Source organism: Colius striatus, chromosome 14, assembly GCF_028858725.1.
Source record: "Colius striatus isolate bColStr4 chromosome 14, bColStr4.1.hap1, whole genome shotgun sequence".
Lineage (NCBI taxonomy): Eukaryota > Metazoa > Chordata > Aves > Coliiformes > Coliidae > Colius > Colius striatus.
Genome location: NC_084772.1, coordinates 2,136,926 through 2,156,547, shown reverse-complemented (window position 1 = coordinate 2,156,547; position 19,622 = coordinate 2,136,926). Strand labels below are relative to the sequence as shown.

The 19,622-nt window shown below is 65.3% G+C and overlaps 2 protein-coding genes across 2 annotated transcripts in view; both read right to left on the bottom strand.

The window, feature by feature from the left end:
• DOK4 (docking protein 4) overlaps positions 1-5,719 on the bottom strand; it is a 13,835-nt gene extending 8,116 nt beyond the window's left edge. Inside the window, exons 1-5 of the mRNA XM_062007499.1 lie at positions 5,479-5,719; positions 4,631-4,738; positions 1,360-1,474; positions 1,139-1,258; positions 793-982 (exon numbers count right to left, since the gene is read on the bottom strand). Coding sequence (XP_061863483.1) covers positions 793-982; positions 1,139-1,258; positions 1,360-1,474; positions 4,631-4,738; positions 5,479-5,544 — 599 coding nt within the window. The 5' untranslated portion in view covers positions 5,545-5,719. The remainder of the gene's footprint in view (positions 1-792; positions 983-1,138; positions 1,259-1,359; positions 1,475-4,630; positions 4,739-5,478) is intronic.
• A 1,826-nt stretch (positions 5,720-7,545) lies between these two features.
• Positions 7,546-17,919, bottom strand: CCDC102A (coiled-coil domain containing 102A). The gene is made up of 9 exons (XM_062007442.1): positions 17,849-17,919; positions 12,488-13,050; positions 11,134-11,339; positions 10,910-11,018; positions 10,589-10,705; positions 10,288-10,497; positions 9,871-10,041; positions 8,976-9,079; positions 7,546-7,997 (listed from the first exon to the last, which is right to left on the bottom strand). The coding sequence occupies exons 2-9, from the start codon at positions 12,989-12,991 to the stop codon at positions 7,871-7,873; spliced, it is 1,548 nt and encodes a 515-aa protein (XP_061863426.1). The 5' UTR covers positions 12,992-13,050; positions 17,849-17,919; the 3' UTR covers positions 7,546-7,870.
• Positions 17,920-19,622: the final 1,703 nt, after the last annotated feature.

Sequence of the window (19,622 nt, the reverse complement as noted above, 5' to 3'; positions counted from 1 at the left end):
TGCAGGGATGGATGGATGGATGGGTGCAGGGATGGATGGATGGGTGGATTGATGCAGGGATGGATGGATGGGTGCACGGGTGGATGGATGGATGCAGGGATGGATGGATGGGTGCACGGGTGGATGGATGGATGCAGGGATGGATGGATGGGTGGATGGGTGCAGGGATGGGTGGATGGATGGATGCAGGGATGGATGGATGGGTGGATGGGTGCAGGGATGGGTGGATGGGTGGATGGGTGCAGGGATGGGTGGATGCCTGCATGGGTGCAGGGATGGATGGATGCATGGGTGGATGGATGCAGGGATGGATGAACCATCCCCATCCTCCTGACACCCAGCCTTGAGGCATTTCTCAGCACTGCTGAGGTGCCCCTGAGCTCAGGCTTCTCTTCCCCAGGCTCAACAGCCCCAGGGCTGCAGCCTTTCCTCCTCACACACATGTTCCAGCCCCTCAGCATCTTGCTGTCCCTGCCCTGGCCTCTCTGCAGCAGTTCCCTGTCCCTCTGGAGCTGGGGAGCCCAGAACTGGCCACAGGACTCCAGCTGAGGCCTCAGCAGGGCAGAGCAGAACCCCCCTCACCCTGCTGCCCACACTCTTGATGCCCCCAGGCTGCCACTGTCCCCTTGCCCACGAGGCCACATTGCTGCTCATGTTTATTTGCTGCCCACCAGCAGTGCCAGGCCCCTCTCCCAGAGCTGCTCTGCAGCAGGTCACTGCTGAAGGACGGCAGCGGTGCCACCCCGCAGCGTGCCCAGCGGCACGAGGGCAGCCGGCTCATCCCCATCTCACCGCCCGGCCTCGAAGGTGAAGCGTGTGGCGTCGCGGCCGTAGCGGCGCAGGGAGCAGAGGGGCCAGGAGAGCAGCTTCACCCGGGGGTTGTGTGTGTCCCAGAGGTAGATGTTTTCATGGGTGATCTGCAGCTTGCACTCGCCGTAAACGTCCAGGTTGGGGCAAGGGAGGAGGAACACGTTGAACCGGTCTGGAGAACGAGGTGTGTGTGTGTGAGGTGGGGAGGGAAAAGAAGAAGACAAATCATTCAATTAAACTCAAAATGCAGTGCAGTCATTGACAGGGAGGAGGGGAAGGGCTGCCCAGCATCCCCTGCCCAGCACCCCCTGCCCAGCGCCCTGCTCACCCGTCTGCTCGCACTGCACGCCGGGCGCCAGCAGGTCGGGCTCCCCCAGGCTGATGTCGTTCAGGCGGGCACCCAGGCACTCCACTGACAGGGTCTTGTACCACTCCTCGGCCTCCAGCTCTGCAAAGCACCATGGCAGCCCCTGGGCAAGGCTGGCCAAACTGGAGCTGCCCCATCTGGCACCCCTTCCTTCCCCCAAACTGGCTCCCCCAGGCCCGTACCCGAGTCACAGGTGAAGGTCCGGGCAGAGTCGTCAGTGAAAACAATGGCCACAGCCTGTCTCTTGGTCTCCTTGGGCAGCCGGGTGATGCACTTGACGTTGCTGATCTCGGTCACCTGAGGAGCAGGGCAGGAGGGGGTGTGGGGGTGTCTTTGAGAGTTGCACCAAAAGCCAGCCCCATCGCACCCAGACCTGGCTGCTGTGCACAGAACCTGACTGCCACTGCACCCAGAGCCTGCTGGCACCCACATCCCAACCCCTGCTGCACCCAGACCTGGCCCCTGCACCCAGAGCCTGCTGGCACCCACATCCCAACCCCTGCTGCACCCAGACCTGGCTGCTGTGCCCAGAACCTGACTGCCACTGCACCCAGAGCCTGCTGGCACCCACATCCCAACCCCTGCTGCACCCAGAGCCTGCTGGCACCCACATCCCAACCCCTGCTGCACCCAGACCTGGCTGCTGTGCCCAGAACCTGGCTGCCACTGCACCCAGAGCCTGCTGGCACCCACATCCCAACCCCTGCTGCACCTAGAGCCTGCTGGCACCCACATCCCAACCCCTGCTGCACCCAGACCTGGCTGCTGTGCCCAGAGCCTGCTGGCACCCACATCCCAACCCCTGCTGCACCCAGAGCCTGCTGGCACCCACATCCCAACCCCTGCTGCACCCAGACCTGGCTGCTGTGCCCAGAACCTGACTGCCACTGCACCCAGAGCCTGCTGGCACCCACATCCCAACCCCTGCTGCACCCAGACCTGGCCGCTGCACCCAGAGCCTGCTGGCACCCACATCCCAACCCCTGCTGCACCCAGACCTGGCTGCTGTGCACAGAACCTGACTGCCCCTGCACCCAGAGCCTGACTACCACTGCACCCAGAGCCTGGTGGCACTCAGACCTCAGAGCATGGTGGCATCCAGATCCTGACCACTGCTGCATCCAGAGCCTGGCTGCTGTGGCAGCGAAAGCCTTGCTACTGCACCTTGGAGCCTGGTGGCACTCAGACTTCAGACCCTGCTGCATCCAGACCTGGTTGCTGTGGCACCCAGAACCTGGTCACTACTGCACCTGGAGCCTGGTGGCACCCACATCCCAATCCCTGTTGCACTCAGACCTGGTTGCTGTGGCACCCAGAGCCTGGTGGCACCCACATCCCAGCCCCTGCTGCACCCAGAGCATGGTGGCACCCACATCCTAAGACCTGCTGCACTCAGACCTGGCTGCTGTGGCACCAAAAGCCTGGTGGCACCCACATCCCAACCCCTGCTGCACCTAGAGCTTGGCTATCGCACCTGGAGCCTTGCTACTACCCAGAGCTTGGTGACACTCAGACCTCAGAGCCTGGTGTCACCCAGAGCCTGGCCACCGCTGCACCTGGAGCCTGGTAGCACCAAAAGCCAGCCCCTGCTGCACCCAGAGCCTGGTGGCACCCACATCCCAACCCTGCTGCACTCCGACCTGGCTGCTGTGGCATCCAGAGCCTGGTGGCACCCACATCCCAAGCCCTGCTGCAACCAGACCTGGCTGCTGTGGCACCAAAAGCCTGGCTACTGCACCTGGAGCCTGGCTACCACTGTACCCAGAGCTTGATGGCACTCAGACCTCAGAGCATGCTGGCATCCAGATTCTGGCCACTGCTGCACCCAGAGCCTGGCTACTGCACCTGGAGCCTGGTGGCACTCACATCCCAACCCCTGCTGCACTCCGACCTGGCTGCTGTGGCATCCAGAGCCTGGTGGCACTCACATCCCAACCCCTGCTGCACCCAGACCTGGTGGTATCCCACATGCCAATCCCTGCTGCACTCAAACCTGGTTGCTGTGACACCCAGAGCCTGGTGGCACCCACATCCCAGCCCCTGCTGCACCCAGAGCCTGGTGGCACCCACATCCCAACCCTGCTGCACTCAGACCTGGCTGCTGTGGCATCCAGAGCCTGGTGGCACCCACATCCCAACCCTGCTGCAACCAGACCTGGCTGCTGTGGCACCAAAAGCCTGGCTGCTGCACCTGGAGCCTGGTGACACTCAGTCCCAGCCCCTGCTGCACCCAGCCCCAGCTGCATCCCCTCCCCACGGCGTTCCCGTCCGACAGCCCCCTGAGCTCCAGCCCAGCAAGTTCAGGCGAGCAGGGACGCGCATCCCGGCGGCAGCCCCGAGCATCCCGGCTGCAGCCCCGCGCATCCCGGCAGCATCCCGGCAGCAGCCCCGAGCATCCCGGCAGCATCCCGGCAGCAGCCCCGCGCATCCCGGCAGCATCCCGGCAGCAGCCCCGCGCATCCCGGCAGCAGCCCCGCGCATCCCGGCAGCAGCCCCGCGCATCCCGGCTGCAGCCCCGAGCATCCCGGCAGCATCCCGGCAGCAGCCCCGAGCATCCCGGCAGCATCCCGGCAGCAGCCCCGCGCATCCCGGCGGCAGCCCCGCGCATCCCGGCGGCAGCCCCGCGCATCCCGGCGGCAGCCCCGCGCATCCCGGCGGCAGCCCGAGCATCCCGGCAGCAGCCCCGAGCATCCCGGCAGCAGCCCCGAGCATCCCGGCAGCAGCCCCGAGCATCCCGGCAGCAGCCCCGAGCATCCCGGCAGCAGCCCGAGCATCCCGGCAGCAGCCCGGCGGCAGCCCCGCGCATCCCGGCGGCAGCCCCGCGCATCCCGGCGGCAGCCCCGCGCATCCCGGCGGCAGCCCCGAGCATCCCGGCGGCAGCCCCGCGCATCCCGGCGGCAGCCCCGCGCATCCCGGCAGCAGCCCGAGCATCCCGGCAGCAGCCCGAGCATCCCGGCAGCAGCCCCGAGCATCCCGGCAGCAGCCCCGAGCATCCCGGCAGCAGCCCGAGCATCCCGGCAGCAGCCCGGCGGCAGCCCCGCGCATCCCGGCGGCAGCCCCGAGCATCCCGGCGGCAGCCCCGCGCATCCCGGCGGCAGCCCCGCGCATCCCGGCGGCAGCCCCGAGCATCCCGGCGGCAGCCCCGCGCATCCCGGCAGCAGCCCGAGCATCCCGGCAGCAGCCCCGAGCATCCCGGCAGCAGCCCGAGCATCCCGGCAGCAGCCCGGCGGCAGCCCCGCGCATCCCGGCGGCAGCCCCGAGCATCCCGGCGGCAGCCCCGAGCATCCCGGCAGCATCCCGGCGGCAGCCCCGCGCATCCCGGCGGCAGCCCCGAGCATCCCGGCAGCATCCCGGCGGCAGCCCCGAGCATCCCGGCGGCAGCCCCGCGCATCCCGGCGGCAGCCCCGAGCATCCCGGCGGCAGCCCCACGCCGCCTCCCCCGCAGCCCCGCACCTTGGGGCAGCCGCGCAGACACGCCGACTTCTCATCCGGGTACTTCTCGAGGCGCTGGGGCCCTTTGCTGGAGGGTTTTCGGAAGACCAGCCAGCACCGGCGGTAGATCTGCCGGGGCGAGAGCGCAGGCGCTGCACACGCGGCTCCCGGTGTGTGTCCCCCCCGCCCGGTTCCCTTCCCCGGACCCCCAGCCCGGTCCCGTGGGGATGACGATATGCCGGAGCTGCCAGCATCCCACGCCCGCCGCCGCTAATTACAGAGCTTAATTAACTGAACGTGGGCACGGCTCCCGAGGGAAAGCCCGTCGCGGCGTCTCCCCGACGCCTCTCCCGCAGCCCCCGGCGCGGGGGTGGCGGGGCCACGGCCCCGAGCCTGGCCCCCTCCCTCCAGCCCCGCTCCCTCTTTGTTCTCCCTAATTAGCGTGCAATTACCCGGCATGCTCGTTGCTGGCGGCTCGCAGCGATGCGGGGCGGGCGACCAGCCCCCCTGACCCCCCACCTATGGGTGCTGCCACTCCGGCACCCCCTCCCGCATCTCCCCGCACCCCCTCCTCAATTTGCATCCCACAGCTCCCGGTGCAGGATCCGGCCCCCCTGGGGCTACTGGATGATTTGGGAACCAACAAGTGGCCTGCTCCGCCCCCACTCCCCCCACCCCCTCCACCCCATGCCCCAAAATGCCTCTTATTCAACCCAAAAGCAGAGGGGCACGTTGCCACGAGAGGCGACGTGGCTGGGTCCCTCCCGCTTCCTTCCCCGGCCACGTCGTCTCTCGCGGCAACTCGCACCCCAAATCCATTCCCCGAGCACCCCCTCCCCCCCCCCCCGCACCCCCTCCCCAAAACTCACCCCCAGCTTCTTGCTCTTCATCCTCACGTAGCCTTGCTTGATGATGTCGTTAAAATTGGTCGCCATGGCGATGACCCGATATTTTGGGAGGGGGGGGGGCCCTGCCTTCACCTTCGCCCCCCCCTCCCCATCCTCTTCCTCCGTAGCACCCCCCCGCCTCACTGCCGGCCCAGCTTGCCGCTAGCAGCATCCCCCATCCTGGCTGCAAAAGAGAAATGACAGATCGACGGGTGACATCTTCCTCCTCCTCCTCCACCTCCTCCTTTTCCTCCTCCTCCTCCTCCTCCTCCTCCTCCTCCCTTCCCTGTCTGAACCATCCGAGTGGAACAGTCCGGCGTTAACCCTTGCCAGGCCAGCTCCCAGGAGTGGCCACCAGCCCCAGGCTGTCCCCCGAGGGACACCCCTGCCGGACCTCCCCAGCGCCTGTCCCACGGCTCCTCCTTCCTCCCGGGCTGCTGGCTTGGGCAGCGACATGGCCCCAGTTGCTGGCCATCAGTAGGTTCCAGTGTTAACGACCTGCCCGGCCAGGCCATCTCTGCTGCAGGGGGTTTCAGCCCAAGGGACCCCGGATCCCAGCCTCGGAACCCCCGGCACAACCCACCGGGAGCTCAGCCTCCCTCAGCCTGGTCCCTGCCCGGGGCTCTGGGGTCCCCATCCCAGCCCGGGCTGGTGACACCAAGCTCCTTTTCCAACTGGAATGGTCGGGATGCAGCGGGATCCAGCCCTGCCCCTGTCCGGGAGCCACCGGGATGGCTTCGGGGTATCTCCCCCCCCAAGAGCCTGGGACCCCGTGCCCGGTCCTGCAGCACCGGGGGTCTGCCCTGGGGCCCATTGGGACCGAGTAGGGGGAGGTGCTGGGTGCTAGGACAGCACCCTAAGGACCCTGAGCTACCCCGAGAGGGACATCCCCCCGCTCCCCTTCACCCCCTGCACCCGGGCTCCCCATCTCAGAGATGCTGGGAGGCAGGAGGTGCCCTCCCCAGCCCACCCCGCGATGTGTCACCTCGGTCACCCCCAAACCCGGGCACCCCTGACCCCTCCATCACCCCCACCACTGCGCTCACCACTCGTCACCCCGAACCTGGGCCAAGCTCCGTCCTCTGTCACCCACCCCGCACCCCTCGCAGCCTGGCCCCGGCCTCAGCCGCCCTCCCCCCGGCGCCCGGCTGCGCGTCGCTGCGAGCCCCGGCCCCGCCTCGGCTCCGCCTCCCGCCCCCCAGCCCCGCTACTCCCCCCCATCCTCAGCCCCGGCAGCCTCCTCCGACCCTCCGGGCCCGGCCGCGCCCGGCCCGGCCCAGCCAGAGCCACAACCGGCCGCCCTGGAAAGAGGTTTCCCGCACGCACATCATTAGGCTTCAGAGTGAACGCCCCGAGGCGACTGACGGGCGGCGGCCGTGTCTCACCGAGCTGCTGTCCCGGGCTGTCCCCAGGCTCCTGCAGGCGTCTCCTGGCCCCCCCGTTCCCCCTTCCGTGCCCCCCTAGATGCTGCTTTTCGCAGCGACAGCGGCTGCAGGCAGCTCCACTCCCGCAGCCTCATTTGTCGGGCCGTAAAAAAAGAGAGATGAATAATCGCCGCAAATAAAAGGGCATCAAAGAGAAGAAGTGAGCAGCAAAGAGCTGTGCTTTTAGCCAATCAATTAAAAGGCACAGCGAGGGGATTAGCTCACCGAAATATTAATGTTTAATTAGGTTGTGTCTGAGCTCCTCCAATCCCCCCCCCCCCCCAACCCTGAGACCCTGCTCTGGGGAGGGGGGAAAGGGGGGGCTGGGTTGCAAGAGCCTGGGCTGGGGCAGCCAGCACCTCTGCACCCATGGGTGAGCATGCAGCCCACAGCCCTGCAGCCACAGGCACCTCTCCTGGGCACCAGGATGGGCTTTAGCCAGGAGCTGGGCTCATCCCCATGCTGTGGGGCCAGGATGGCAGCGAGGTGACAATCTCCTGCATGGAGGAATGCTGCTGCACCTCAGTGCTGTCCCCTCCTGTGCAGGGACATCAGCCTGAGCCAGCAGCAGAGCCTGGGGCCCTCCGGGCTCTGTGTTTATAGTAAAAAAGGAGTCATATACAAATAGATACATATATATAATATACATATAGAGCAGTGGGCAGGAGAGCCTGGGCGGCTGCAGGGCTCGGTGCCCATTCCTGCCCTGTGCTTCCTCCTCCTGGGCTGCTCAGTGATGCTTTGGTGGCCACATCCATGTCCCAGGAGATGCCAGTGGCCAAGGGGCATCACATACTGTCCCAGAGGCACCAGGCTCAGAGCGTCCTCGGGCAAATCCCCGCCTGCTGCTCCGTGCCTCAGTTTCCCCATCTATACGAGGGTCCCGCAGTGACGGGCACCGGTGGGCACAGGAACTCCTCGGGACGTCTCCGTGGTGGTGGCACCTGGCTTTAGGGCACCTGGATCTGCAGGTCCTCGTCCTCGTCGGGGTCGCTGGTGCCATCACCGGCGTCGTCGGGGCCGAAGCGGGCGCTGCGCATCTTGCCGAAGAGCGGGGTGCTCTGCTGCCGCCGCAGCCTGCCGGGGCACAGCCACGGGCTGGGGGGCACCCACGGCCTGGCCCAGCCCCCCCTGCACCCCTACAGCACCCCACTGCCGCTCCCACTGAGCCCCAGCCGCAGGATCAGTCCCCTCAACCTGGGGCCCACCCTCTGGATTGGGGCTGGGGGGTAAAACCCTCCGGGGACCACCACATCGGGCACCTCAGACCCAGCCGAGCTGAGGATCCCCCTTTAAACCCCCCCAGGAGTGCCCCCTCTCTGCCATTCCTGGGAGCCTGTGGTGCTTTTCAGCTCCTCACTTGCTCTCCACGTGAAAATTCACCAGTGCAAATGTCTGGAGTGGGCTGGAGCTGCAAATGCCGGGCTCAGGCCAGACCAGTTTGCTGTGTTTTACTGGAAAGCATCAATTATTCAGGGCTGAGCTCACGGGGAGGCAGCAGCACTGCGGGGGGTGAAGCCTCCATTATTCCTCCATGATTTAATGGAGATGTCCCAATAAAACACAGGAAGATTGCAAACACACCCCCCTCATCCCCCCTCCCCAGCGCCTCCTGGGGATGCAGCATCGATCTCTCAAGGCCCATTTTGGCTCTTTGTTGCTAGAGAGGTGAAGGGAGGCTAGGGAAAGTTTTTAAGGGCCATGAAAATCCACCTCCCACCTCCTCTGAGAGGGGTGTGAGCCCCTGTGCCAGGCTGCCCAGGGAGCTGAGGCAGTGCCCAGCCCTGGAGGGATCCCAAAGCCGTGGGGCTGAGGTGCTGAGGGCTGTGGGTCAGTGCTGGGCTGGGCAGGGTGAGGGCAGGGCTGGGGCTGCAGCAGCTTCAAGGGCTTTGCCAACCCACATGATTGTGTGATTCTATGATGATGTTGGAGGCCCTTTGGCCACGCTCAGCCAACCAGGGCTCAGCCAGGGCTGTGCTGGTTGAGGGATGGTGGTGAGAAGGTCACCCCACTCGCTGGTCCCCACCGTGGTTCCCGCCCCGGTCCCCTGCTCACCGGGACTGCAGATGCTCCAGCTGCACCTGGAAGCTCTCGCTCTGCTCCGTCTGCTCGTCCAGAGACCGCTGCAGCTTCCGTGTCTGGTTGTGGGCTTCATCCAGCTGTGGGGTGGGATGGGATGGGATGGGATGGGGTGGGGTGGGATGGGATGGGACGGGATGGGACGGGGTGCGATAGGATAGGATGGGATGGGACAGGATAGGATGGGGTGGGATGGGATGGGATGGGGTGGGATGGGACAGGATAGGATGGGGTGGGGTGGGGTGGGGTGGGATGGGATGGGATGGGATGAGATGGGACGGGACGGGACAGGACGGGACGGGACGGGATGGGATGGGATGGGATGGGAAGGGAAGGGACAGGATGGGATCGGATGGGATGGGATGGGATGGGAAGGGAAGGGACAGGATGGGATGGGATGAGATGGGACGGGGTGGGGTGGAATGGGAAAGGATGGGATGGGATGGGATGGGATGGGATGGGATGGGATGGGATGGGATGGGACAGGACGGGACAGGATGGGACGGGACGGGATGGGATGAGATGAGATGAGATGAGATGAGATGGGATGGGATGGGATGGGATGAGATGGGACGGGGTGGGGTGGAATGGGATGGGATGGCATGGCATGGCATGGCATGGCATGGGATGGCATGGGATGGGATGGCATGGGACAGGATAGGATGGGTGGGGTGGGATGGGATGGGATGGGATGGGATGAGATGGAACAGGACGGGACGGGATGGGATGGGATGGGACGGGATGGGACGGGACGGGACGGGATGGGATGGGACGGGACGGGACGGGACGGGACGGGATGGGATGGGATAGGGCTGGTGGTGGCCACTAAGCTACCAACCCTGGTCCCCTCCACTAGCACAAGCTTCCCCACCTCATCCTCAGCTTGGGCCAGCTCCTTCTTCAGCTCCTCCACTCTCAGGCGCAGCTTCTTCACCTCTCCCTCGTGCTGCTCCACGCGCCGGTTGGCATGGGCCAGCTCTGCCATCTTCTCCTGGTACTGCTTCTTCAGCTTGGTGTGGACATGCTTCAGGTCAGCCAGCTCCTGTGGTGAGCATGGGGTGGAGGGCTGAGCTGGTGAGAGCCACCTCTACCCCTGAGTGCCACCTTCTCCCTCCCCAGGGGCCTCTCCCACCATGCCCACCCCCTGACAACAACAGGGGAGTTGATGGAGCAAGGATGGGGCCACCACCACCTCTCAGATGAGGCGTGGTGGCAGAGTTTGGGGAGGTCCTGGGGGATGCTGAAGTGACAGGGTGACCCTGGCAGGATGGCACCACCCCCACGGCACCTTGTTCTTCTCAAAGAGCTCAGCCTGGATGGTTTTGAGGTCGGTGTCCAGGGCACTGGCCGTCTGGCGCCGCTTTCGAGCCAGCACCTCCTCCAGGTCCTCGATCTGCGCCCGCAGCTTCTTGTTCTCCCTCTCCAGGTTGAGCTTCTCCGTCTCCAGCCGCTCCCGCCGGCCCCACTCCGCCGCGTTCTCCGCCTGCAGCCGCTCCATCTGGGACAGGGACATGGGGTGGCTGGGGGGCAGCAGGGACCCCCCCTCCTTGCTGCCCCACTTGCCCCCCTGAGCTAGGGTCCAGCCTCACCTCTGCTCGCAGCTCTGCCAGCTTCTTGTCCATGCTGGAGCGAGCGCCCAGCTCGTCCTCCAGGTCCTCGGAGATGCGTCCCAGCTCGTCCTGGTGGATCTCCTTCAGGATATTGAGCTGTGGGGGGTTGGACACAGCACTCAAAGTGGGCAGTGAGCACCCACCCTGTGCCAGCCCAGCCTTGCCCTCACCCAGCTGGCTCAATAGCAATAAAGACCCTCAATGAGCAGCCTGGAGTTGAGGCAGCTGTGGGTCACCACGCCCCGACATGAGGATGTGGCAACCCCCGGGGTGCCTCTTGTTCCCAGGCACCCTGCTCACCTGCTTCATCACCTCCTGCTTGTTCTTGTTGAGCTCCTCATACTTGATCTTCCACTGGCTGAGCTCACCCTCCAGCTTCTCGATGCTCTTGCTGAGCGCCAGCTTGTCCCTGAGGAGAGGTGACGCTGGTGACAGGCAGCAGGAGCTCAGGGAATGCCCCATGCCGGTGGGGGCCGGGCAGTGCAGGGCTGGCACCCTGTGAGGACCATGCCCTGAGCACTCACTCCCGCTCCTTGAGCAGCACTTTTTGGGACTCATCCAGCCTCAGCTTGAGGGCAGTGACTTTGGTGGCCTCCTCCTCCACCACGCTGACGTCGTCCCAGAGCAGGCGGCTGCGTTCCTGGCGGCTGAAGGCAGCCCGGGGCGGGCCCCGCTGCTCCCAGCCCTCCTCCTGCCTGCTCATCACCGTGTTCTCCATCAGCTCCAGCTCCTGGACATGGGGGGACAAGGTGAAGGGGCACTCCTGGCTTCTCACTCCCTACAACCCCCAGCTTTTGCTCCACAAGCAGGAGCATCCCTGCCTCTGGTCCTCAGGGACACCCCCCAGAGCTGATGACCCTCCTCCCGGGGAGCTCCCATCCAGCACCACGCTCTGCTGCCTGCTCCCTGCCTCGCTGGAAGCTTGGGGTGAGACAACATCCATCTCTAATCCCAACCTCACCGTGGCCACCACCGTGTGGGCAATCTGCTACCAGGCTGCAGGAGTTGTGTGGGGATTTGCTGGGGATGGGATGTCCCTGATGAGCCCGTGGGGGATGCCAAGGTCTGCCTCGGGTTTGCCAGATGAAACCAGCACAGTGCAGCACCCTGAAAGGGGCTTCTGTGTGGTGACAGAGACAATGGTGGCAGAGAGGGGGTGGCCACTGCAGCTGGGAGCATCTCCAGGGTGGCTCTGGTGTCCTCTCCTTCCTCCCACTCCTCCTCCCTTCAGCACAGACCTCTGTCACAGGCCTATGTGTACACTCTGGCATCCCAGCAACGGCTGGGAGATGCCACCAGCGCTGCCAAAGCCACTGGCCCCAACTTTTGCTTAATGTCTCCAAAGGGAAAGAGTCCTCAGAAAGGGACCAGAGCCACCACTGAGGTGGTTGTTAAACAGGGCTATGGAGGTCCTGGATGTTACATCAGGCTATGGGGGTCCTGGATGCCTCCATGACAGTCTCTTCTCCCCAGTAATGAATGAGAGGATAAGAGGAAATGGGCTCAGGTTGCCCCAGGGGAGGTTGAGGTTGGAGCTGAGGCAGAACTGTTTCCCTGAGAGGGGTGTGAGCCCCTGTGCCAGGCTGCCCAGGGAGCTGGGGGAGTGCCCAGCCCTGGAGGGATCCCAAAGCCCTGGAGCTGAGGTGCTGAGGGCTGTGGGTGAGGGAAGGGCTGGGCAGGGTGAGGGCAGGGCTGGCACTGCAGCAGCTTCAGGGGCTTTGCCAACCAACACTATTCAACGATTCTATGACACTGCTCTGACACAGGACCCAGCCCCTCGTGCCGCTCCGACTGGACAAACCCCCGCCCCTGAAACCCAGAGAGGCAGCGCTGGGTTGGCTGAGAGTCCCAGGCAGCCCCACCTCCCCACCACCTCACCTTGTCTTTCTGAGGTGCCTCAGCCCCCACGTCCCGCACGGGCTCGTGCTCGGGGTCAGCCTGTGCCTGGGCTCCGTCGCCGCGGAGGCTGGCGGGCGGGCGGGCGTGCGGCGGGCGCTCCTCGGCGCGGTCGCGGTCTCGGCGCAGCCCGGCCAGCTCCTTGGTGAGGGCTTCGAGGCGGTGCCGCAGCTGCCTCACCTCCTCCCGCGCCCGGTTGCGCTCGGCCCGCACTTTGCTCCACTTCTCGCGCCAGTTGGCCGTGCAGTCCGACCACCAGCGCATCGTCTTCTCCATCTGCGCCGCCCGCGCCCGCGCCTCCTCCAGCTCCCGCAGCCGCAGCTCCTCGCGCCCTTCCCAGTCCCCTTCCAGCAGCGCCGGGGGGGGCCCGGGAGAGGGTGTCCCGCTGGGGGGGGACGGGGAGGGCTCCGGGCCCAGCAGGGCCAGCAGAGAGCCCCCCGGTAACGGCGGGGAGCCGGCAAGGCGCGAGGCACCGCTTTGGCTCATGGTGGGGGCTCCCTTAGGGCATGGCCGGCACCGGCGGGGTGGTTCCTCTGCCCGGGGACCTGCGGGACACAGGAGGGGTCAGGGTGGCCCCAGTGGGGCTGCAGGAGGTGGCAGGAGGGAAGGGGGGAGACACGGCCCCTGGTGTTGATCAGAATCCCTGATGTGGATTCTGGTCAGGTCCCCAAGTGAGGACGCTGGGGATGTGCCCCTAAAGATGGAGCTGAGGGATGGCCCCATCCAGGTCGCCAACAAAGATCCTGAGGGAGGTCCCCAGGGAGGACTCTGATAGGGTCCCCCCTGAGAACCCCAGTGAGGTCCCTGGTGATGGCCCCAGGGAAGATCCCTGTGGGGTCCCCAGTGAGGACCAGCAGCCCACTGCCCAGCCACCCACACCTTGTCCCAGCTTGGCACTGCAGCCAGCACCAGGCTGGCCCAGAGCACCCCTGCCAGCATGCTGGAGCCAACACGTCATCCAGTCCAGCCATTCACATAAGGTCACCCAGATGACACCATCTGTGAGCTGCCAGGACCTCGTGGTGCAACAGGGGGGACCCGGCTGCACCCCGACAGCTCCAGCGAGGGTTAAAGCCGGAATCCAGTGCCAGCATGGCAGAAACAGCCCCGGGAGACCCAGCTGGCAGGATGTGCGCCGAGGTGCCCATCCCGCCTCTTTGGTGACCGGACGCGCTCTCCGGTGACGCCACAACAAAGGGTCGGCACCGAGCGCCTCGGTCCCGGCTCAGCCCTCGCCCCCGGCTCGGCGGGGCGGACAAACCGCCCCCGGAAACCTCAATGGGAGGCGGCCGCGAGCCATAATGGGATAAATACAGAGCCCGCCCGCCGCCGGCCGCAGCCTCCCGGCACGTTTTCAGCGTGGTGCAGCCGAGACCCGCTGCCAAAGCCATCCGGGCAGAGAGAGCCAGTGCCGGAGCAGCAGGACACGGAGGTTATATGCTTTGCTCGGGGGGTAGGGGGAATAAGTTCTCTGATGATATTTGCTGAAACGGTGAAGTTTTGGTAAAACTCGAAGGCGAGCCCTGGCCTGTGTGGGCTGCTGCCCCGGGGGCAACAGCCAGGGCCCGGCAGGATCCGGCCCCGGCAGCTCCCAGGTGCTGTGTCCACGGGAGCATCATCAGCCAGGCAGTGCCCACGGGAGCGTGGGGACCTGTGCAATGCCCACGGGAGCACTGGCATCCCTGCAATCCCCATGGGATCACTGGCATCCCTGCAGTGCCCACGGGATCACTGGCATTCCTGCAGTGCCCACGGGATCACTGGCATCCCTGCAGTGCCCACGGGAGCGTGGGGACCTGTGCAATGCCCACGGGAGCACAGGCATCCCTGCAATCCCCATGGGATCACTGGCATCCCTGCAGTGCCCACGGGAGCGTGGGGACCTGTGCAATGCCCACGGCAGCACTGGCATCCCTGCAATGCCTATGGGAGCACTGGTATTCCTGCAGTCCCCATGGGATCACTGGCATCCCTGCAGTGCTCACGGGAGCGTGGGGACCTGTGCAATGCCCACGGGAGCACTGGCATCCCTGCAGTGCCCATGGGAGCGTGGGGACCTGTGCAATGCCCACGGCAGCACTGGCATCCCTGCAATCCCCATGGGATCACTGGAATCCCTGCAGTGCCCACGGGAGCGTGGGGACCTGTGCAATGCCCACGGGATCACTGGAATCCCTGCAGTGCCCACGGGAGCGTGGGGACCTGTGCAATGCCCACGGGAGCACAGGCATCCCTGCAATCCCCATGGGATCACTGGCATCCCTGCAGTGCCCACGGGAGCGTGGGGACCTGTGCAATGCCCACGGCAGCACTGGCATCCCTGCAATGCCTATGGGAGCACTGGTATTCCTGCAGTCCCCATGGGATCACTGGCATCCCTGCAGTGCTCACGGGAGCGTGGGGACCTGTGCAATGCCCACGGGATCACTGGAATCCCTGCAGTGCCCACGGGAGCGTGGGGACCTGTGCAATGCCCACGGGAGCACAAGCATCCCTGCAGTGCTCACGGGAGCGTGGTGACCTGTGCAATGCCCACGGCAGCACTGGCATTCCTGCAGTGCCCATGGGATCACTGGAATCCCTGCAGTGCCTACGGGAGCGTGGGGACCTGTGCAATGCCCATGAGATCACTGGCATCCCTGCAGTGCCCACGGGAGCGTGGGGACCTGTGCAATGCCCACGGCAGCACTGGCATTCCTGCAATGCCCATGGGAGCACTGGTATTCCTGCAGTGCCCACGGGAGCGTGGGGACCTGTGCAATGCCCACGGGAGCACTGGCATCCCTGCAGTGCTCACGGGAGCGTGGGGACCTGTGCAATGCCCACGGGATCACTGGAATCCCTGCAGTGCCCACGGGAGCGTGGGGACCTGTGCAATGCCCACGGGAGCACTGGCATCCCTGCAGTCCCCATGGGATCACTGGAATCCCTGCAGTGCCCATGGGAGTGTGGGGACCTGTGCAATGCCCACGGCAGCACTGGCATCCCTGCAATGCCTATGGGAGCACTGGTATTCCTGCAGTCCCCATGGGATCACTGGCATCCCTGCAGTGCCCATGGGAGCACTGGTATTCCTGCAGTCCCCATGGGATCACTGGCATCCCTGCAGTGCTCACAGGAGCGTGGGGACCTGTGCAATGCCCATGGGAGCACTGGCATCCCTGCAGTGCCCATGGGAGCGTGGGGACCTGTGCAATGCCCACGGCAGCACTGGCATTCCTGCAGTCCCCATGGGATCACTGGCATCCCTGCAGTGCCCATGGGAGCGTGGGGACCTGTGCAATGCCCACGGCAGCACTGGCATTCCTGCAGTGCCCACGGGATCACCGGCATCCCTGCAGTGCCCACGGGAGCGTGGGGACCTGTGCAATGCCCACGGGAGCACTGGCATCCCTGCAGTGCCCATGGGAGCGTGGGGACCTCTGCAATGCCCACGGCAGCACTGGCATTCCTGCAGTGCCCATGGGATCACTGGCATCCCTGCAGAGCCCACGGAAGCGTGGGGACCTGTGCAATGCCCACGGGAGCACTGGCATCCCTGCAGTGCCCACGGGAGCGTGGGGACCTGTGCAATGCCCACGGGAGCACTGGCATTCCTGCAGTGCCCATGGGATCCCTGGCATCCCTGCAGTGCCCACGGGAGAATGGGGACCTGTGCAATGCCCACGGGATCACTGGAATCCCTACAGTGCTCACGGAAGCGTGGGGACCTGTGCAATGCCCGTGGCAGCACTGGCATCCCTGCAGTGCCCACGGGATCACTGGAATCCCTGCAGTGCCCACGGGAGCGTGGGGACCTGTGCAATGCCCACGGGAGCACTGGCATTCCTGCAGTGCCCATGGGATCACTGGCATCCCTGCAGAGCCCACGGAAGCGTGGGGACCTGTGCAATGCCCATGGGAGCACTGGCATCCCTGCAGTGCCCACGGGAGCGTGGGGACCTGTGCAATGCCCACGGGAGCACAGGCATCCCTGCAATCCCCATGGGATCACTGGCATCCCTGCAGTGCCCATGGGAGCGTGGGGACCTGTGCAATGCCCACGGGAGCACTGGCATCCCTACAGTGCCCATGGGAGCACTGGTATTCCTGCAGTCCCCATGGGATCACTGGCATCCCTGCAGTGCTCACGGGAGCGTGGGGACCTGTGCAATGCCCACGGGAGCACTGGCATCCCTACAGTGCCCACGGGAGCGTGGGGACCTGTGCAATGCCCACGGCAGCACTGGCATCCCTACAGTGCCCATGGGAGCGTGGGGACCTGTGCAATGCCCACGGGAGCACTGGCATTCCTGCAGTGCCCATGGGAGCACTGGCATCCCTGCAGTGCCCACGGGAGCGTGGGGACCTGTGCAATGCCCACGGCAGCACTGGCATCCCTGCAATCCCCATGGGATCACTGGCATCCCTGCAGTGCCCACGGGAGCGTGGGGACCTGTGCAATGCCCACGGGAGCACTGGCATTCCTGCAGTGCCCATGGGATCACTGGCATCCCTGCAGTGCCCACGGGAGCATGGGGACCTGTGCAATGCCCACGGGATCACTGGAATCCCTACAGTGCTCACGGAAGCGTGGGGACCTGTGCAATGCCCACGGGAGCACTGGCATCCCTGCAGTGCCCACGGGAGCGTGGTGACCTGTGCAATGCCCACGGGATCACTGGCATCCCTGCAGTGCCCACGGGAGCACTGGCATCCCTGCAGAGCCCACGGAAGCGGGGGGACCTGTGCAATGCCCACGGGAGCACCAGCACCCATGCCAACACCCACAGGGAGCACGCGTGGATCACAGACAGCCTGGGAACACCCACGAAGAGCGTGCGTGGAGCACCGGCACCCGCGCCAACACCCACGGGAGTACGGATGGAGCACCTGCGCCCGTGGGGTGCGGATCGCGGCTCGCGGCAGCCCACGAACACCGCGGGACGACCCCCTCCCGCCCCCCACAACCGTACTGGGGCTCCGTCGGGGGCGGGACCTCCCGCCCCCCCCGCACCTCGCCATTGGCCGCGGGCGCTGCCGCTCCGTTGCCGGCGGTGACGCGCCCGGGCCCGCGGGACCCGCCGCATTCCTCCGCGCTCGCCCCGCCCCGTCCCGTCCCGTCCCGTCCCGCTCGGCCCGGTACAGCCGGGACCGCCGCGCTCGCTACGGCCGGTACAGCCCGGGATCGCTCGCTTCCACTCGTCTCGTCTCGACGCGGCCCGACCCGACCCGACCCGTCCCGTCCCGTCGCGGCGCGTCCGCCCTTCCCCTCCCGCCCGAGTTTGCCGCGAGTTTCCCGTCGCTCGGTGCCGCCGCCGCCGCGTCCCGCCGCTCCAGCCCCTCGCCGCCCCGCTCCCTCACCCGTGTCGGCGCGGCGGCAGTGCGGGCAGCCCGCGCGGGCCGGGAGCTCCGGACGAGTCTCCTCCTCCTTCTCCCCCTCCTCCTCCTCCTCCTCCTCCTCCTCCTCGTCCTCCTCCTCCTCCCGCCGCCGCTCCCGCCCCCCGCCCGCGCCCGGGGGGCCGGTCCCGCCGTCGGAGCCCAGCCCGCGGGTGCGTGTGTTGCCTTCGTGGGAGCTTCCACGCTCGATTTTGGCACCGGGCTCTGCGTGTGTGTGTGTGTGTGTGTGGAATTTGCCGGAGTGCGCGTCGTTGCACGCGTGGGTTTCACGCTCGCGGGGGCTTTGCGGGCGGGAGGCCACGCACCGCTCACACGTGGACACGCTCACAAGCGCCATGCACATGGGGCTGCGGCTGCCAGACTCCAGCTCAGCCCCCGGCTTCCCTCCAGCCTGGGCCTCTTCGGGGTTTGATGCTCTTGCAGCTGCTGGAGTCCATGGCTGCGTTACCAAGCTCCAGCGCCGGGTGCTGAGTGCTGGGAAGCTGGTGCTGGATGCCAGAGCAGGTCTGCCCTTTCTTCCTTGTGGCTCTGGTTGCTCCCACAGGATTGGCATTGCTCTGCTCCATATCCATGGGTGGGAAGCTGGGGCTCGAGGAGGGAGCCAGGAGGACAGGACATCCCAACCTGAGGGTCCCCAGGGGTGAGTGGGTGCCCGTGGCCATCCCTACACGTCCCTCTGTAGCTCCTGATGAAGCACCAAAACCCCAAACCACCGTTTCCCCCCAGTATTTTCCCCTTTGCTGGATGCTTCCATAACAACTGGGAAATTGAAGTGCCTGAGAGGATTGGTGTCCCATGGCATGTGGAAACGATGCCATGGCACACTGACACCCTTTTCTTCCCCCTGCACTGAGCAAAGCAGGGTACAATAGACCAAATCAAAGCAAAACTACAAATGTCTGTGCATGTTCTCTCCAAGCCCGGTATTTTTCCACTGGAAACGACCTCAAAAAGCTGGAGGCGGGGGTTGCTTTGCTCTCTCACGCCCCTATCCGTGCATTTTAGGCTGAGGAAGCCCAAACCAGCAGTCAGCAAAGTGATTCTGCAGGCAGTTTGGCCAGAGCTGCTGGTGTGTGCTGGCAGGTTGGGGTTTTAACCCCCTCCTGGCACTAAAACCCACCCTGGGAAGTTGGCAAAGTTGCTTTTGCAGGTGTGTCTTTGCTGTTTGCTGGCACGTGAGCATCTCAGTGACAATGGCAAGTCCAAGGATGAGCTGAGGCATCCTGAGATCAGTGGGTTTGGCCCTTGCAAAAATGAAACGTGCTTGGCCCAGGGCATGTCACCTAAGGATGTGGACAGACACCCATCCCCAAAGGGCTCCTGTCTTCAGGGTGTGTCAGGCAGAGGCAGATCACAGAGGCATAGAATCACAGCATGGTGGGGTTGGAAGGGACCTTTAGAGATCATCCAGTCCAACCTCCCTACAGAAGCAGCTCCCACCTAGATCAGGTCACACAGGAACGTGTCCAGGTGAGTCTTGAAGCCCTCCAAGGAAGGAGCCTCCACACCCTCCCTGGGCAGCCTGTGCCAGGGCTCCCTCACTCAAACACTGACACAGTTTGTCCTTATGTTTAAGTGGATCTTTTTGTGTTCCAGCTTCATCCCATCACCCCTTGTCCTGTTGCTGGCTACTATAGAAAAGAGGGATGCCCCACCCTCCTGACACCCACCCTTTAGCTATTAATAAATGTTAATAAGATCTCCTCTCAGTCTCCTCTTCTCCAGACTAAACAGCCCC